Source organism: Mus musculus, chromosome 18 (assembly GCF_000001635.26).
Source record: "Mus musculus strain C57BL/6J chromosome 18, GRCm38.p6 C57BL/6J".
Lineage (NCBI taxonomy): Eukaryota > Metazoa > Chordata > Mammalia > Rodentia > Muridae > Mus > Mus musculus.
Window position 1 is genome coordinate 46,711,492 of NC_000084.6, and position 17,685 is coordinate 46,729,176.

Sequence of the window (17,685 nt, forward strand, 5' to 3'; positions counted from 1 at the left end):
TGTGTAGCCCTGGCTGTCCTGGAACTCACTCTGTAGTCCAGGCTGGCTACTAACTCAGAAATCCGCCTGCCCCTGCTTCCCGAGTACTGGGATTAAAGTCGTGAGCCACCACACCCGGCCCAAAATACATCTTGGTGACCTACTAATGCTACAGTCTGACAGATATGATTAAGGGCACAAACTTGAGATGGAGACATCATCCAATCATGAGTTTCTCAAAGTAGGATACAGAAGTGGAAGGCAATAGATGTGATGACGTGTAGAGGTCAACCTGCCATTGCTAACTTTGAAGATAGAAAGGGTCAGGCAGGAGGCTGGGGGCCTTCACCAACAGTTCCTGCTCAGAAACTACAGAAAGGGACAAAGTTCTGATTAGTGCCATTAAACGGTTAGACTTCTATGACAAGAGCTGATAGCAAACTGTACATCTGCATCACTTTAGGATATTATATTGTATGTGATTGTATCTATATATTATATACATATATATTACACATTCATTATATATACATATATATGTATATATATATATATACATACATATATATATATGTATAATTAGTATATTGTAGCCATAGGAGAAAAGTAATAGTATCTAATATGCTAGGCCTTGCTTTCCAGAATGAATAATTGTGTTATGCCCAAGTAACTTCGAATAATCTTTACTATGGGGTAAACATCCAATAAATGTTAAGATCCATCTCAAAGATAAGATGCTTAATGTAAATGCTTCCAGGGTGATAGGTCTAGAAACTCTTTTCAGAGAAGGTTTTACTTCCCAACTGAGTCCCAAGATTGCCTACTCCAAGATGACAAGAGACATTTTAAAGAAAACTGTCTAAACCTGGGGCAGCAAACTCAAATGTGTATGTAGACTAGGAGGGTAACAGAAACAGAAAAAGGTGGGTTGGGGTGGCAGCAGGCTGGAGTAATGGCCTCTTCAGGAGACCCTTGCTGAGCCAGGGAAATGCACTATAGCCTGATGTTGCCAGATTACTTCAAGGTTTAAGATGTTAAGAATCTACCTTCTAAAACATTTCTCAGTGTTTAAATGTTAGATATTGTGATGGTTTGTGTAGGCTTGGGCCAGGGAGTGGCACTATTAGGAAGCATGGCCTTGTTGGAGTACGTGTGTCACTGTGGGTGTGGGCTATAAGACCCTAGTCCTAGCTGCCTGGAAGTCAGTATTCTGCTAGCAGCCTTCAGATGAAGAAGCAGAACCCTCAGCTGCTCCTGCCTGGATGCTGCCATGTTCCTGCCTTGATGGTGATAGACTGAACTGCTGAACCTGTAAGCCAGTCCCCATTAAATGTTTTTCTAATGAGAGCTGCCTTGGTCGTGGTGTCTGTTTACAGCAGTAAAACCCCATTTGAACACATGGAAAAAAATGACACACATTTTTGGGCAACAGTGTCCTTGTGTTGGTATTCTTGTCAATTAGTGAAAATAAGGCACCGAAGTTGCTGTGAATGTAGCTCCTTGGCCTTCACAATCCTGTATCATAGAAGCATCTTTTGGGATGGGAAGATGCTCAATGGTGAAGTACTTGCCTACCACTCAAGAAAACCCAAGCTTGACCCCTACAACACACACACACCCTCCCAAACCAAAATATCTTTTTAAAATTGCTTCAGTAATTTCTCTAAATCTAAGAGACTATCATTTATATGATTTAAAAAAAAAAAACATGTGCATCAAAAAGGCAATGTGTAGTTCTTTTCAAATCCAGTTTTATTAAAGTTGTTTGGCAATTTTGGTGGCAGCTCAAGGTGGTGGCACACATTACACACGAGTCTCAGTTTTTGTTTGCGGGAGGTCTGGGTTCACGCACATCTCTAACCCCCTGCTGGTCACTACCAAGCACCAAACTGCTCTATGCGTCCCTAGTCTCCACAGCATAGGAATTTGTCAAATAGGGTTGAAAAAAAAAATTCTTGTCAAATATTAAGAACATACAAAGTATATTAAGGATTTCCACATTGAGACTTCCAGGTATGAAAACAGACACGTGATAGTTTGAGGTTTCTTATTTTTACTTATTGATTATTAGAGTTCAGAGACCAGAGTGTTTCCTAAGGCTGAAAAAAACCCACCAGAAGCCCAAGTAGAGTTTCCATGGACAACCTCTCCCCCACCCCCAATAGAGTTAGAGGACAAAAGAACCTGGTCCTTAAAAACTTAAACTTTTCAGGATAGCATTTGAAATGTAAATGAAGTAAATACCTAATTTAAAAAAATCAAGTGACTTTTTCTTTAGTAGGATTTTCCACCTGCATAGCTCAGGGTATTGTTTGCTTCCTTAGGACACACCCTTTGCAGTAGAACTGAGCATAGCCTTTGTTTAACTGTGTAACTGGACAGCAAATGGTGGGTGGCCTCTCTGTCCAAGGGAAAACATTCAGAGGATCAGAAAGCGAAACTTCCAAGGGCTTGGTGGGCCCTAGTTGTTCTCCAGTGACCCTGAAGTTGTCTGTAAGAAAAGAAAAGAGAAAGCTGTGTAAGAATTTTTGCACAGAGCATATAAGCTGTTGTGACAAGTCAGCAGTTCTCAAATTATGTATGGGTCATGACCCCACACCTTCCAAAGACCATGGGAAGACCATATTCACATTACAATTCATAACAGTAGCAAAATGACAGTTATGAAGTAGCAACGAGAATAATTTTATGGTTGGGTGTGTGTGTGTGTGTGCACGCACGTGGGGTCACCACAACAAAGGGTTGCAGTGTTAGGAATGTTGAGAACCACTGTTCCCTAAGTGGTTGGTTTTCCAAGCAGAATTTGAAAGTCTAGCCTTGGCAATGCATCCTAATGGCTTTCTTCTTGTGATAAGAAAACCTTTTGGAGTTCTGAATGTGAAGGACAAAGGCAAAACAAGGTCAGTAAGACACCCGAGGATCATAGCAGCCTATTTCCATGTGCTATTTCTTGACATGTCTCCTACTTCATTCATGACTAAATGAAGTTCATTCCAATTTATTTCGTCAATGGCAGAAGGCTATCCTACCATAGTGATATTGATTGCCTTATGGGGGGAAATGCTTGCCCTTCAAGAAGGATGTCTTAGCATATCCCAATATATTTGTGATCTAAGGACATTACGTCTCAATGAACTAGCACATGTGCCAGTCAAAACACAAGCTTCAGATAGTTTTAGCAAACACAATTTACTGATATCCCAGTAAACTAGTCCTCTAAATATTGTCATATTAGTGGGAAACAGGCCAAATAAAGACTTCACTCTAATTTCCCAAGTGAAGAAGACATTTTCTTTAGGAATGAACATACATATTGAAGTTTCTCAAGAAATAAGTCTTTGCATCTAATTTAATTTTTAAAAAATGAATTATCTTCAAGGTTTAAGACATAATTAGGAGAGAATGGTCTTCTATCCTGTGAGTTTGTCCAAGAATATCATAGATTTATGATATTTAATTAATGCTTATTATTTTTAGTTTTCAAATAAAGTGTGTGCTTGCCTGGTGGGGGTGGGGAGGATATTTGCATGTGACTTAAAGTGCCCAAGGAGGCGGAGGCATCAGATTTCCTTGGAGCTGGAGTTAAAGGCAGTTGTGAGCTGCTGCACATGCATCCAGGAACCAAACACAGGTCTTCTGCAAGTTACCATAGCTCTTATCCGCTGAGCCATCTCCCCAGCACATTAAACAATACTTAGGTCAATAAAAGCCTACACACAACGTACTATTGCCAATCCCCTAAGTCATGTATATTTTTTAGATTCTTTTATTTGTTTGTTTGTCTGTTTGTTTGTTTATTTTCGAGACAGGGTTTCTCTGTATAGCCCTAGCTATCCTGGAACGCACTTTGGGTCAGGCCTGCCTCTGCCTCCTGAGTGCTGGGATTAAAGGCGTGCGCCACCATTTTAGATTCATTTTATGGTATGCTTACATGTGTGCATGAGTACAATATGCATAACTGCCCATAGAGATCATACGTGGACACTGGCATCAGGTCTCCTAGACATGGTGTTAACGATGGTGTGGTCCCCATGTGGGTCCTCTGCCAGAGAAGCAAGTGCTCTGAACTCCTGAGCCATCTCCCTAGCTCCTTCTAAGTCATTTGAACCCAGGAAACTGTACTTACAAATGGAGTCCTGATTCCAAACTTGCTGTGGAATGTCATGGTGACTTTGTTTTTATGCCCTGTTCTCTGGTCAAAGGCGTGGCATGTATCGAAGGGTGGACTGTACAAGTGGAGGCTCACGGCAGGCTCTGTGTGGCTGACGTTCTCTACTCGGTGTAAGCCAATGGAATCTTTACAGACCAAAGAGGACAGAAAACAACGAAGGAATCAAGACGGTAGCTGAAGGCAAAAAAACGTTCGTAATCACCCACAATCTTTAATTGATGTCGATGAATATGGAATGAATGCATATTAGACTTAAGCTGCTGGTTATGTATGGATAGTAAGTGCCACATAGGCATCAATCCTGCAAGCTGTCTTACATTATAGTCAAAGACTAAATCAAGATAAAATATAGTGCGAAAGAAAACATTCATAAGAACTTGAAAGCTTAAAAGGTAGTTTCGTTAAAAAAGAGAGAGAGAAAAACAAAATCCTAAACCATTCAGGGAAAAGGCCGAAATAAACCAAACCAAAACCCCAAAACCAACAACAAAAAACCCCAACCCTGTATTTTGAAACTCTCAAATAGCTCAGGAATGGGCAGTCCCAGGTTCTTCTGGAAAGGAGTGAAGACTGGGCTAAAGACAACTGACTGGTTGAAAGCCTATTTAGGAAGTAGGGTCTTGAATCCCACTTCATCCCCCCCCCCCCCATGCTTCCAACCCCCAAAGATGGAGATTTGCTCTCTAGAACTAGAAAGAGTCCAACAGCAGGGATCAGGACTGGTTGATGTTAAAAGCAATCGAGTGAAGCCTCAGGCTACACGTGATTGACAATTGTCAATTGATTTCCTCACCAGCCAAGCCAACCATCATCCAGGATTTCCATCTCCAGCCTGAGATGGAAGCATTCTGCCTCTCGGACCTCTGTTAAAGGTCTCTGCCTGATCCCCAGAGAGCGAGCGAGCCTGTCAGTAAGCCCCATCCTGTGTTGGGGGCCACCAAGTGAGGGTTTTTTTGTCCTTAGATTTTACACATGAGCACACAACTGAGTTAGCCTCTAGTCCAGAAGTCAGAGAGTGGCCTTGAGCAGCCTGGAAAAACAAGTTCCAACAGGACACCAATAGGAGCTGGGAAAGTCTTATTAGCATTCTCCCTGAGACAAAATACCCAGAGGGGAGCGGGAAATCGAAGGGTTTTGTTTTTATTTATTTATTCGTGGAGAGAGTGTCTCATCCAGCCCGCGGTCACTCTGAACTCCTGATCCTCCTTTTCCGATCTAAGTGCAGGGCTGGTTTATGTGAGACTCGGGATGGAAGCCAGTAGTACCTGGTGCACACAAACTAAGGGAGCTCCAGCCGAGCTACACCCCTGGCCTCAAAAAGGCTTCTCCAAAGAAAAAGACAGCGGGGTGCGGTAGTGCACACCTGTAGGAAACGCTGAGGAGGCAGAGGCAGGAGGATCGCCAAGTAAAACAAAACCTGAACAGAAGGGCTGGCAGAAAAAGTTGAGGTAGGCTCAAAGAATAAAAAACAAAAACAAAAAAAAAAAACAAAAAAAACAAAAAAAACAAAAAAAAAATAAAAAGCCCAAAGATTAAAATAATAGGAAACAGAAAAAGATCAAAGGAGAAGTCCAGGAAGCTTAATATCCAAACAAGAGGCCTTTCAGAGACAGAACTCACAGGAACAACATGAGGACAGTTCTTGTGTTGATGGGCACGAGCCAAATGTCCAAACTGAGCGGAACCAAGCACCTGTCAGAACAAGGTGTCCCTAGGTGATCGTATTACCGTGAAAGAACACGGGTCAGGATAAAGGCAGCATATGTTAAGATTCCAAATACCTCCAGAAGGTCTTTCAGTGAGAAAGCAAGAGTCAGAATGACAAAGGACTTTCAACAGGAGTAGGATGCACTGAAATGCAAAGACACTGACTTCTGAGGGGCCGTGACTGACAGGTCACAATCCACACCCAGCTACTTCATCTGTCAACTTATAAGGTTTGAATACAGGGCGCCTGTTGTTTCCTTGTTGTTGTCTTTAGATATTAGGAAGTCTCAAGAATTTACCGTCCATGCCTCCTTTCATGAAGAGACATTGGAAGATATGATTACCCAAACAAGGGTGCTGAAGCAAGAACAAAGTTTGTTGAGTTCAGGAAATAAGTTCAACCAAAGGAAAAAAGCAAAGAGAAGAGCAAAGAGAAGGCTGAGATGACATCAAGGGAACTTGTAGCTTGACTGAGAGCCTGGCCTAGAGATAAACAGCCAGGAAGAACTATTTCCAGGAAGATAAAACAAAACAAAACAAAAACAAAAAACAAAAACCCATGTTCTCTCTCTCTCTCCCTCCTTCTCCCTCTCCCCTAAGATAGTTTTTTCATGACATGGTTTGTCCTGAAACTCGCTCTGTAGACCAGGCTGACCTCAAAGTAACAGAGATCCACCTGCCTCTGCCTCTGGAGTGCTGAGATTAAAGGTGTATATTACCTGCCCAGTGTTCTCTTTTTGAGACAGGATTTCTGTGTCTCCTAGGCTGACACTCAACTCATTATGTAGCCCCCGGCGCTTGCTTCAAACTTGAAAGCCCCTTCTGTCTCAGCCTCTCGAGTGCTCGAGTTACATGGCACAGCAACACTTTGTACGTATAAAGCCAAGATGATCTAGCACCTGTTGATGCACAACTAGATCTAGTCACTCATTCTTTAGAAGAGTCCAGGGCTCATGCACGAACCTCACCGTTCTGAGTCTGAGCACTGTAGTCCCTGTCTCTTATTCTTTTGTGTGCCTGGTGCACCCTGTTCCAGTGCACGTTTCTTGGTGACTTTGTTTCTGTTTTTTTTTTTTTTTTTTCTTCTGAGACAGGGTTTCGCTGTGTAGCCCTGGCTGTCCTGGAACTCACTCTGTAGACCAGGGTGGCCTTGAACCCAGAAATCCACCTGCCTCTGCCTCCCAAGTGCTGAGATTAAAGACATGTGCCACCACTGCCCGGCTTTCTTGGTGTCTTTTATCAAGGTCAACTAGCCAAGACCTGTCGACCTCCTCCCACTTCAAACAGGCTCCTGGGTCTCTGCTCCAACTCTCGTCTCATCTCACCTTTACCCTGTGCTGTAGGTTGCTACCATATGGTTAAGACATTCTGAATTACAGTTCTGCTGATAGGGGAGAGCTCATCTCTCCACTGTTCCTAGAGGCTCATGCCTTGATCTTGTTTAGGTCCTCATAACTCCTGCCTAACCCCATCTTCCTTCTTCTTTTCCATTTAACCCCATTTCCTCAAGGTTCCACTCCCTGCAAGGACTGGGAACTCCCCCTGATCATACCCATGCCCACCTCTGACCTGTAGAAACCAGAGGTCGGAAACTTGTAGCTTTTAATGTATTTGAGGAGTAGTTAGTCTACAAAAACTATTCAATATAACTCACCTCATAGCTTACTGACTGGCAAAAACTAACATTAAAAACCAGAACTTAACACTTCTATGGGAAAAGAATCAGGACAATCTCACTGGGTTGGCAACACTCCTGTCCTTTTAGTGTGCATCAGGTCCTCACCAAAGCTTTTTAATCCCAAATTTGCGGCTCCCTCCTTCAATTTACATGGCTGGCTTCTGCATTGAAGATCCCTAACAAAGCTCTTTTTTTCATATCCAATGTACATTCCCAAAGATTCTGATTCCAACTGAAAGTAATTATTCTAGGAAGCTTTTAGCTTTATTGTGCTATGGTACAGGTGACAAGTCTGTCCTCAGAACGGTGGTGTGCCTCCTACACAGCAACCCTGAAATATTTGAGAAAACAAAGGAAAATGTCTATGGAGGGAACCATAGCCTCATGTAATATGAATAGAAGAGAAAATGTTTCCCATCCAGTCGGATCTCTGTAAGTGATCTGCATTCCTAAACTAATAATCTTAACAAGCTAGAGCCAAGTAGCAAGGCCAATTCTAGACTTAAGATATATATAAAGGAAGTACTGTGCTTGCCAGAGAAAGACTGTAATATTTCATTTTATATAAGCAGGACAGCATCCTTATTAAAAGCATATGTTTGGACTCAAACGGCTTTGATTCAAATACTGGCTACACATTTAAAAACTGAGTGATTCCAGACAAGTTATTTCATCTTCATCTGTACTGGCAGTCTCCTATATAACTGAGAGTAAAGATTATGAATCTCATATGTTTCCATGAATCTTTGGAAAGTTATGATCCTTTTTAGAACTAGAAGTAAACTCCCTGCCTCTCCTGGGAAGCATTTGGGGCTATTTCAGATGACATGTAGGGGAAAGAACAAGTTCTTGGTAAGATGTCCTTAAGTCACTGCCCAACAATATACATTGCAAAATTTCTCTTGAGAAAGGCTTTTGAGGTATGCTGTATGTAGTTTAAAAAAAAAAAAAAGGCACTAGCTAATGTTCTTAATCACTTCCAGAACATGTTACATTTTCTAATACAAACGCACTGTATGTTGCCCAATTAGACACAACTCTTTTGTGTAAATTCAGATCCCTGTCTCTCTGTTCTAAGCTTGGGCAGATAAATGGCTTTCCAATGAGTGGTAATCTTCATGCATATGTTTTGAATGAATGAGTCCAACCCTGCTTTACAGCCTTAGAAACCCACTGCGTTTAGGCCATTTTTCCATCAGCATGTCTAGCTAAGAGTTTAGTTTTTCCAACACCCTCATAGACAGGAGTATAGAATGTTACCATTAATGTAGGCACACTGGTTTTCCCTCAGGGTTCTTTCAGACTTCTTGATCATCTCGTTGGATTTTTTGTCAGGCCAGTCAAACAATGTCTCCTTTAGATTTCCTTGCAGCAGCTTCAGAAAGCAGTGGGAGTCCGTGTGATCATGAATACTGCTATATATGCACAAAATGACAGATGAACTCAGTGGTTGGTCCAGCACCCCATCGGTTGAGCATCAACGGATACAGTGTCCAGAAGCTCTCTGGACCTAATGCATTTCAGATGCTCTGTTTTAAATCTATCAATTTGCACTTCAGCATTGTGATTCTGGGCACAACAACCACACATCACCCACATCAAGGCATGTGACTTACAGCTTTAATGTCCACTGCCACTAAAGAGCGGCTAATGCTTTAAAAGTGTTGTCACAGTGACACGGTAACAAAACACAAACTTAGAAACCATTCCTTTTATTTTTTTTTCCCCCAACACAGTTTTTTTGTCTGTTTGTTTTGGTTTGGTATATTTTTTCTATAATATTTGTTTTGTTTTACAGTTGTCTTTGAGACACAGCTTCATTATGCAGTCATACAATTCATGATCTTCCTGCATTGATAATGAAGAATATTAGGAGGGGAAGATTGCTCGCATAGTGTGTGAGGTCTTGGATTTTAAATCTCTGCCATCACGCGCGCGCGCGCGCGCGTGTGTGTGTGTGTGTGTGTGTGTGTGTGTGTGATTTTTAAAAGAACAAAGTAACTCATCTATGTTAATTGAGTGCCTTGGAATCTTTGAATATTTTATGTTTCCCCCCCCAGGCCTTTCCTCTTTTTTTCTTTGTGTGTGAGGGAGAATGTGTATATGCGCATGTATATGCTTATCCTGAAATGATAATATAAGGTGGTCTTAGTATTACCATCTTACTGACTTGGAGTAGCCGACCTGTGATGATCCTCTGATACTGGTGGGAGAAAGCAAACTGTATAATAAGTAAAAAGGAATTTATTCATGTGATCTTAGAGCAAATAGTATTTGGGTATATGAAGTCATAATAGCTGCAAGGATGATTAAAATACATAAGTGTATATCATCTTTAGGATTTACATCATGTTGAATTCTGCTAATATTTCAATGCACCATAAAAGGACTGTTTCTTGAGTCTGTATGCTCTAACCCTAGCCTTGCTAATCTGTTTTTTTAAAAAAAAATACTGAATGGGCTGGAGAGATGGTTCAATGGTAAAGAGTACCGACTGCTCTTCCAGAGGTCCTGAGTTCAATTCCCAGCAACCACATGGTGGCTCACAACCATCTGTAATAGGATTTAATGCCCTCTTCTGGTGTGTCTGAAGAGAGCTACACTGTACTTATAATACATAAATAAATAGATTAATTAATTAATTAATTAATATTGAATACAATTATAACAATTAGGAAAATTATTAAAAAATAGTGACTGAATGACTGCTTACTACCCCATTTCACCAACTGTTCATTGCAGCATTTGCTCCCTAGAGATCCCACACTCTAAAGCTTTGTAATTTTGCATGTCTTTTCTCTCATCAAAAATGGCTCTGAGTTATTTTTAAGAACAAAACCTGGCACATCTTGTTTAAAAATCTAATAATACCCAGTCGGTAACAAGACTGGCAAACGTACAAGCTGCAGACAAGGAAACAACTGTTGGCGCTTTAGCGCCAGTTTAAATTCCCTTCCTGGTAAAGAGGTTAAACAGTAAACTGGAAGCAGAAAGACTTCTGAATTTCTGACAAGTTTTTCTACCTCCACATCTTGCCGGTTTGGTCTTTGATCCCACAGTTGTTGACACGCACACCTCACACACTACAAAGGTCAGGGCTAAGCACAGCTCCCAAAAACGTTTAACTCCATAGGAGACAGAGAGCTCAAATGAAGACGGGTGTTTTCTTCCTTTGAAATATTACTCACTTGGGAAAGAGGCTTGTTTCTGTTTTTATTTCTTACATTTATCTATTTGTTTAGTGCATGCGTGCATGTATGTGTATGTGTCTGTGTAAAAGAGTTCTTTCTCTTGTGAGAGTTAGTTCTCTCCTTTTACTCTGTGAATTCCAATAACTGAACAAAGACTAATTATTCTTGGTAGCAAACACACTTACCCACTGAGCCATCTTGCTGGCCCTGGGGGGGAGGTGGGGGTCTGGTTTTAATGTACATAGTGAGTGCCTGAAACCCCAGCCCCCATGCTAACTCCATGCTGAGATTAGGGAACAATGTAAAGAAAGAATTCTAAAATGTGAATTGCTAGTCTTTTTAAAGTTAGTGGTTTGCCTGGCACTAATTACTGTTCATGTGTTGGGCCAGACGCTGTAAGAAATACCTTGAATGGAGATGGGGGGGGGGTGCATCTCGACATTAGAAGGTAGAGTGCTCACTTAGTGTCCAGAGATATGCATTTGATTCCTAGCACTGCAAAACATAGACTTATTTATTTATTTTGAGACAGAGTCTCAGTATATATCCCTTGCTGTCCTAGAACTCACTGTATATAGCATATTCCGCTCTTCCAGAGGTCCTGAGTTCAATTCCCAGCAACCACATGGTGGCTCACAACCATCTGTAATGGGATCCGATGCCCTCTTCTGGTATGTGTCTGAAGACAACTGCCGTGTACTCATATAACTTAGTCTAATATGAGTCTTAGAACCCTTTGAGATTATCAAATAGCCATTTAAAAACACGTTATAAAAGCAGTTAACAGTTTGAGAAGTTGAGAAAATGTACAAAATAGAAGGGTATGTATAACCTCAACTTCGTGAAGAGCGAGTCACCAGCACACATTTGCATTAGCATAGAGTACACACCAAAATGTGACTCCATAGAGGTGACATAAATAAGGCTTTATAACTACCTCAAACTCACAGACGTCCATCTGCCTCTGCCTCTTATGCTGGGATTAAAGGTGTGTGTCAACACACCTGCTCAAAACATAGATTCATCTAAGAAAAGTGCTGTTGAGACAAGGAGGAACCCCCAAAGGTATTTCTGGAATGAGTGACTAGTTCTTACATTACCTGCCGTGCCCTTCACCCCAGCACAGAATCATCAGATTAAACTTCCCATTTCCTTGATCCACAAGATTTCGAGTATACCTAAAAAAGCAAACATAGTCCAGTTTGAATCTGCCCACTGAGGTAAGTAGTAGAAAAAATAAGTATAACAAAGTAGCATTTAATTTATTATTATTAATTATTTTAAACAGGGGTCTCATGTAACCCAGGCTGGGACCTCACAGTGTAGCTGATGACTTTAACCTCCTGGTACTTCTACCTGTCTCCCAAGAGCTTGGACTCGAAGCATCCCTTTTATGGACAGTCTTAATTTCCATTTTCTATTTAATAATCTTTCATTCAAATGTAGATGTTCAATAGGGCTTAGGGTATGTTCTTCTTTAAAAAAGAAATTTATTAAATATTTAATTTAATTAAAATTTTATTTTATTTTTAAACTAATTTTTAACTAACTAATTAATTATTTTTTTCTCTCCTGTATTAGATTCCAACTGCAGTCTCCCTTCCCTCCACTCAGGGAAATTCAAGATAAAACAAAAAACTAAAAACAGCAACAAAAACCCCAAAACCAAACCAAACAAACCGATCTTTCATCTTTGCAAAAATCCAGGACAGGATAGATCACAGGATAGATCACATAAAATCTCATTTAAGCAAACCCATTTTCTCTCACCACCAACAGTCACGCCCATTTAATGTTAACACAATATATAGTTCGGTTTTGCTCATGCAGCCATCTAAAAATAATGAGCCCCAGTTTGCTTACTTAGACCCCAACAAATTGTGAGCCACTTCAATATGCATTTTTTTTTTTTTTGGTCTTTGTTTTTGAAACAAGGAAGGCATTATTTTTAAAAAGCAGTACTCAGCCTCCAGATGCAGTTCCTGGAAATGGAAGATGCCTTTCAAAGGTCCGCTCACTCTCAAAGTGAAACACCTGCCGAGCCTGGTGTGTACACAGGAGCCTGAATCCCAGCCCCAGCGCTCTACCTTGATAAAACCAGAACACCGTTTTCGAATTCAAAGGCCAGAACAAATGAAAACTATCTTCAAGAGCTGAATTTTGACTTTTCAATTTATGCCTTTTTCCCCCCTGGTCCAGGGAGAATGACAAGACCTTTCTGTATTTTGAATCACTGACTTTCCTGAGGCAGCCGCTCAGCCTTAACTACTGGTATGGATAGATAAGAGGGGAGAGATAATGCAAATTTCAAGTTTCTCTGAGCTTATCAGTCCAAACTAATAAAAAGTAGCATTCTCGGGGAAGGTATTTGGAAAGCCTATAACAACTCCAGGAAAGAATGCTGTTATTGTGTGGGGCATTTTCCCCACTTTTAGGCTCTGAGGATTGAGGTTTCGTTAAAAGACAGTTCTAGAATTCTGCTCAGTTTTACTACTAAGGCGCTGACACAAATGCATTCAAAAGCACTCATAAGAAAAATCTCTGCACAAAGAAGCTGAGGGCTGAACAAAGGCTACATTAGGTCGGAATACTAAAGCTTTTACTACTATAATTGGCAGGGGAAAAAAATCTAAACCAAAACAACCATCGTAAGGATGCTTCATTTCTCAAGTTGTAATTCAGTCCAAACGGTTCCTTTGTTAGCATCTAACCAGCAAAGGTAGCTGGTTGTGACATTCATTCCAGACTGCTGTTTCTAAGGGTAAGGAAAGGGTCGGTTGTTCACTTAGTCATCTGCTACCTCATGCCCTCTGGGCTGCTTTCCTTCAGTCTTGTCCTCCCTACCATACCCCAAACTCATGGGCAGGTGCTTGCAGGATATGAGTCTTCAGAGAGCTGCTAAGTACTATAATATTCATCATCATTATTGGTTTCTCAAGATAGCTTTTCTTCATACAGCCTTGGCTATCCTGGAACTCTCTTTGTAGACCAGGCTAGCCTCAAACTCACAGAGACCTGCCTGCCTCTGCCTCTGCCTCTCAAGTGCTGGGACTAAAGGTGTGTACTACCCTCGTCCAGACTATTATTTTCTTTTTAGTTATTTGTCTCCCTTATATTTTAGCTCCTTATAACCTAAGAAGAGGTTGTACACACAGCCTTTATATCATAGCAATCAGGGTTCCTGTATAATAGAGCACTTCTTCAGAGAACTCAGTCTGGATGTACTGGGACACACATAGCCTTGCTCCCAGTCCCCAGATCACAGATAGAAATCCTAGGCACTAAGGATCATAATACCATGGAATTCACTCCTGTTCGCCAGCCACCTGCTCTTCTTACTTTATAGCCCACATACATCCCACCCAGGACTTCACCTTATCTTAATGAGTTGTGCCTTGGGTCAAACAAGAAGTCCCTGGCAATGCCATTGTTCTAGAGAGCAGGAGCTGTGTGCAGCATACCTGGCTAATTTCTCTTGGACAATGCCAAATGTAGCCAGAGATGCTACTTATAATAAAAGAATTTGTTATAGGTCTAGAGCAGTGGCTCTCAGCCTTCCTAATGCTGGGCCCTGTAATACAGTTCCTCACGCTGTATTTTTGTTGCTATTTCATAAATCTAACTTTGCTACTGTTATGAACTGTAACATAAATATGTGTATTTAAGGATAGGGTCTTAGGTGACCCCTGTGAAAGGGTCGTTCAACCACTAAAGGGGTTGTGACCGACAGGTTGAGAACCACCGGTCTAGAGGAAGTTGCTTAGCGGTTTAGAACCCAAGCTTCCTAAATTGTGCATTGCATAGTAGAATGTGGAATCATAGAAAACAGGAACGGTATAAGATTTCTGGATGTACAGGCAAAAATTAATTCCAAATAAACTGGAATGTGAAATATATCAGTACCCAGCAGCCCTTGTCTGTGTTACCACAGACTCCATAGCAATAAAAAATATTTATTATTAATGTGTATATCATGTGTGCACTTGGGCATACGTGTGCCATGGTGCTGGTGTGAAGGTCAGAGGGCATCTTTTTGGAGTTTTCATGTAGCTCAGGCTGTGAGCTGAGGTTTGCCCGGCTTACCTATCTCCACCTCCCAAGTGCAAGTATCATGGCCAGCCCCTATTTTTTTTCATGTTTAATAATCTTTCATTCAGATGTAAAATCAAAATAACAAATATTCAGCAACATTTCTTTATGTGAAAGTAAATGATCCACCTTGTTAGTATACATACTTGCTTTAATTTTTAATAAATGATAAAATTACATGTATGCCAATTTTTAAAAAAAAATTATGGTTGACTTCCAGTAAATACTTTTATTTTATACACCATACAAGGAGCTATGTAAAAGCTTTTCAGGCCATAGGGGCTGCAAGTGGCCCTGGTTTAGGGGAGGCTCCTAAACAATAATGGGGAAACAGACCTCGTATAGAGTACATAACTCTTTTCAGGCTGGTTTTTGCTGGTAAAACTGAGATAAGAACAGCTTTGTCTCTCACTAGGCTTAATGACTGGAAGAAAACTTGGCCCACAAACTGGCCATTACCTGCCAGCATTTAAGAGTTAGACATGTAAACCGGGCGTGGTGGCGCACGCCTTTAGTCCCAGCACTTGGGAGGCAGAGGCAGGAGGATTTCTGAGTTCGAGGCCAGCCTGGAACTACAAAGTGAGTTCCAGGACAGCCAGGGTTAGAAACCCTGTCTTGAAAAACCAAAAAAAAAAAAAAAAAAAAAAAAAAAAAGCTAGACATGTTACGTGTACTCTTGTAGGACTCAGCCTGAAACGGAGTGACCAGATCAAAGGAAATTGCTTAAGACCACTCCCAAAGGCAAAATGTCACTTTCTTTGTCCTTAGTTTTTACTACTCACAAGTCCTAAAATACAGTTGACAAGGTCCTTTCTGACAAAACTTTATTGTATATGTTACATGTTAAGGAGAGACGATTTTCAAGGAAAAGCCCCATTCTCCGCTATCCTTTCCGCAGCCAGTTTCCTCCTGCTAGCCTGCCTATCAGGTACAAGCACCGAAGCTTGCTCTTTCTTTCACACACCTGACCTCTTAACCTCCAGGTGACTACTTTTCCTCTGGCCCCAGAGGGCTGACTTAATCATCCTGATTTAATCCCTAAATCAAGGCTTCAAAGGTCCCCGGACTACCAGACACCTCATTCAAGCAAGCCCGGAAAGTAGCGGTTTTTATTTAGTTTTCCCGTCCAGATTCTGGAAAACAGGGGCAAGAGAGGGCCAAAGGCTTGGGGGCTGCGAAGGTCACGATGTGCCCATTTTGCAAAACCTGAGAGTGGGTGAGCCAACCCTCAGTGGGGCGGTGAAAGTGCCTTGGAGGAACTGGATAGTAACAGCTGGCAAAATCAGAGCTCTGTTTTACATTATAGCACTCCAGGGTTGGTGACGAAGGTCTGAATTGGAGTTGTGTCTCCCACCACCACCACCCTTTTCTGAATGTTTGGTAGGGTGATCTCCTGGAGAGTCCTCTGACCTTCTGCGGTCAATTCTAGGCGGCTGCCCCGCCGGAGCTCTAACGTGCTAGAGGGCCGAGGGGTCCCGTAGTGCAGTGCCAGCGGGGGCTGCAGAGGTGGGGTGTCTCTGTGTCAGAGGCTGGGGGCCGGGGTGGTGGGGCTTCGCGGGCGACAGAGAGCTGAAAATCTGAGAGCCGTGCAGAGGTGGGATGGGGGCGGGGGGAGCTCCCTTTCAACGGAGGGGACCTAGCTTTGCAGAAGCCCGAGCGCGCTCACCTGTATTGATCGAATTTGGCATACAAAGCCCACTCGGCGGGATTGCTCTCGTAGGCTTCCAGTACAGCCTGCACCTCCTCCACGTTGACTTCGTCCCCCGCGAAGAGCTCATGTAAGATGCGGATGAGGTCCGCCAGGGTCCGGGGCTTCAGCAGCTCGGTCCGTTCCATCCCCGCAGGGCTGGGGCGCGTCTCTTCTGGCCAGCGGCGGAGGACGCGAGCGCGCCGAGGACCCCGGCTGCAGGCTAGACAACCACACACACCCCGGACCCCAAACGCCGGGGACCCGCCACGCTCAAAGCTCTCGCAAGGGTGGGTATCAAAACTAAGGACTAGGAGTCACCGGAGACCAGCTTGAAGCCCTGGCTGGTCAAGACCAAATCTGAGGAGTCCGCCCTCCCGGGCCCTTTTTAAGCTCTTGGAGTCATCTAGAACGTACCAACCGCCTTCAGGGGGTGGAGTGAGGCGGGGAGAGACCTGAGGAAGGGGCCGGAGGTGGAGAGAGCCAGAGGGAAGGCCCTGGCACAGCACTGTGTGTGCACGCCAGCCCTCAGAAGCCCCACTGTTGCCCTTGCCTCCTACTTGCGGTGAGCCTCGGGCTATTTCTCCCCCTTCCTTAGCGGCGGATTTTGGCCGCCCATCTCATTCCGACCCCACCTCCCGGGCTTGGTTTTCAATACTTGTCTGTGTGTTTTAGATCTCCGTGGGAGATGCTGTGGAAAAGGAGCCCATCTTCCAAATGTAGCTAAGATGCCTGGGAAAAATCAACAATGGGATCCATTCCCAGGCTAGAGTGACTGTGCTGTGAACCTAAATGGTCTACATATGTGCCCCAGGCATGTTGAAAATGAATTTTTGAACGTCACTTTGTAGCTCTCGCTGGCTGGCTGGCAGTAGACCAGACCGGCCTTAAACTCAAGAGATCCGCCTGCTTCTGCCTTCCAGGGGTTGGTGGGTTTCTTTCTTTCTCCTATTCCTCTTTTTCAGTGTAAACTGTGCAGTAGTATATTGAGTAAATTTTAACAAAGAATACCTGAGTTTCTAATATGAGTGCAATCCAGGTGCTTTGCTTTTAAACACTGCTTGGTAGAGCTGAAGGTGCTAAGAGATTGCGAGAATAGGCTTTTTGGTGCAGCTGGGCTTGAGTGGTGGGGGTGTTTGCCACTGTGCAGTCAGTTAAAATATTCTAATTAGATGACTTCAAT

The 17,685-nt window shown here is 42.6% G+C and overlaps 1 protein-coding gene across 2 annotated transcripts; it reads right to left on the minus strand.

The window, feature by feature from the left end:
* Positions 1 to 1,701: 1,701 nt before the first annotated feature.
* Positions 1,702 to 17,011, minus strand: Cdo1 (cysteine dioxygenase 1, cytosolic). 2 transcript variants are annotated; one of them, NR_151681.1, is made up of 5 exons: positions 16,482 to 17,011; positions 11,827 to 11,904; positions 8,796 to 8,950; positions 4,106 to 4,324; positions 1,702 to 2,470 (listed from the first exon to the last, which is right to left on the minus strand). NR_151681.1 is itself a non-coding variant. In NM_033037.4 (5 exons), the coding sequence occupies exons 1-5, from the start codon at positions 16,649 to 16,651 to the stop codon at positions 2,441 to 2,443; spliced, it is 603 nt and encodes a 200-aa protein (NP_149026.1). In that variant the 5' UTR covers positions 16,652 to 17,011; the 3' UTR covers positions 1,702 to 2,440. The 2 variants fall into 2 exon arrangements, 1 of the variants encoding a protein (NP_149026.1); NM_033037.4 differs by having other exon boundaries at positions 4,106 to 4,275.
* Positions 17,012 to 17,685: the final 674 nt, after the last annotated feature.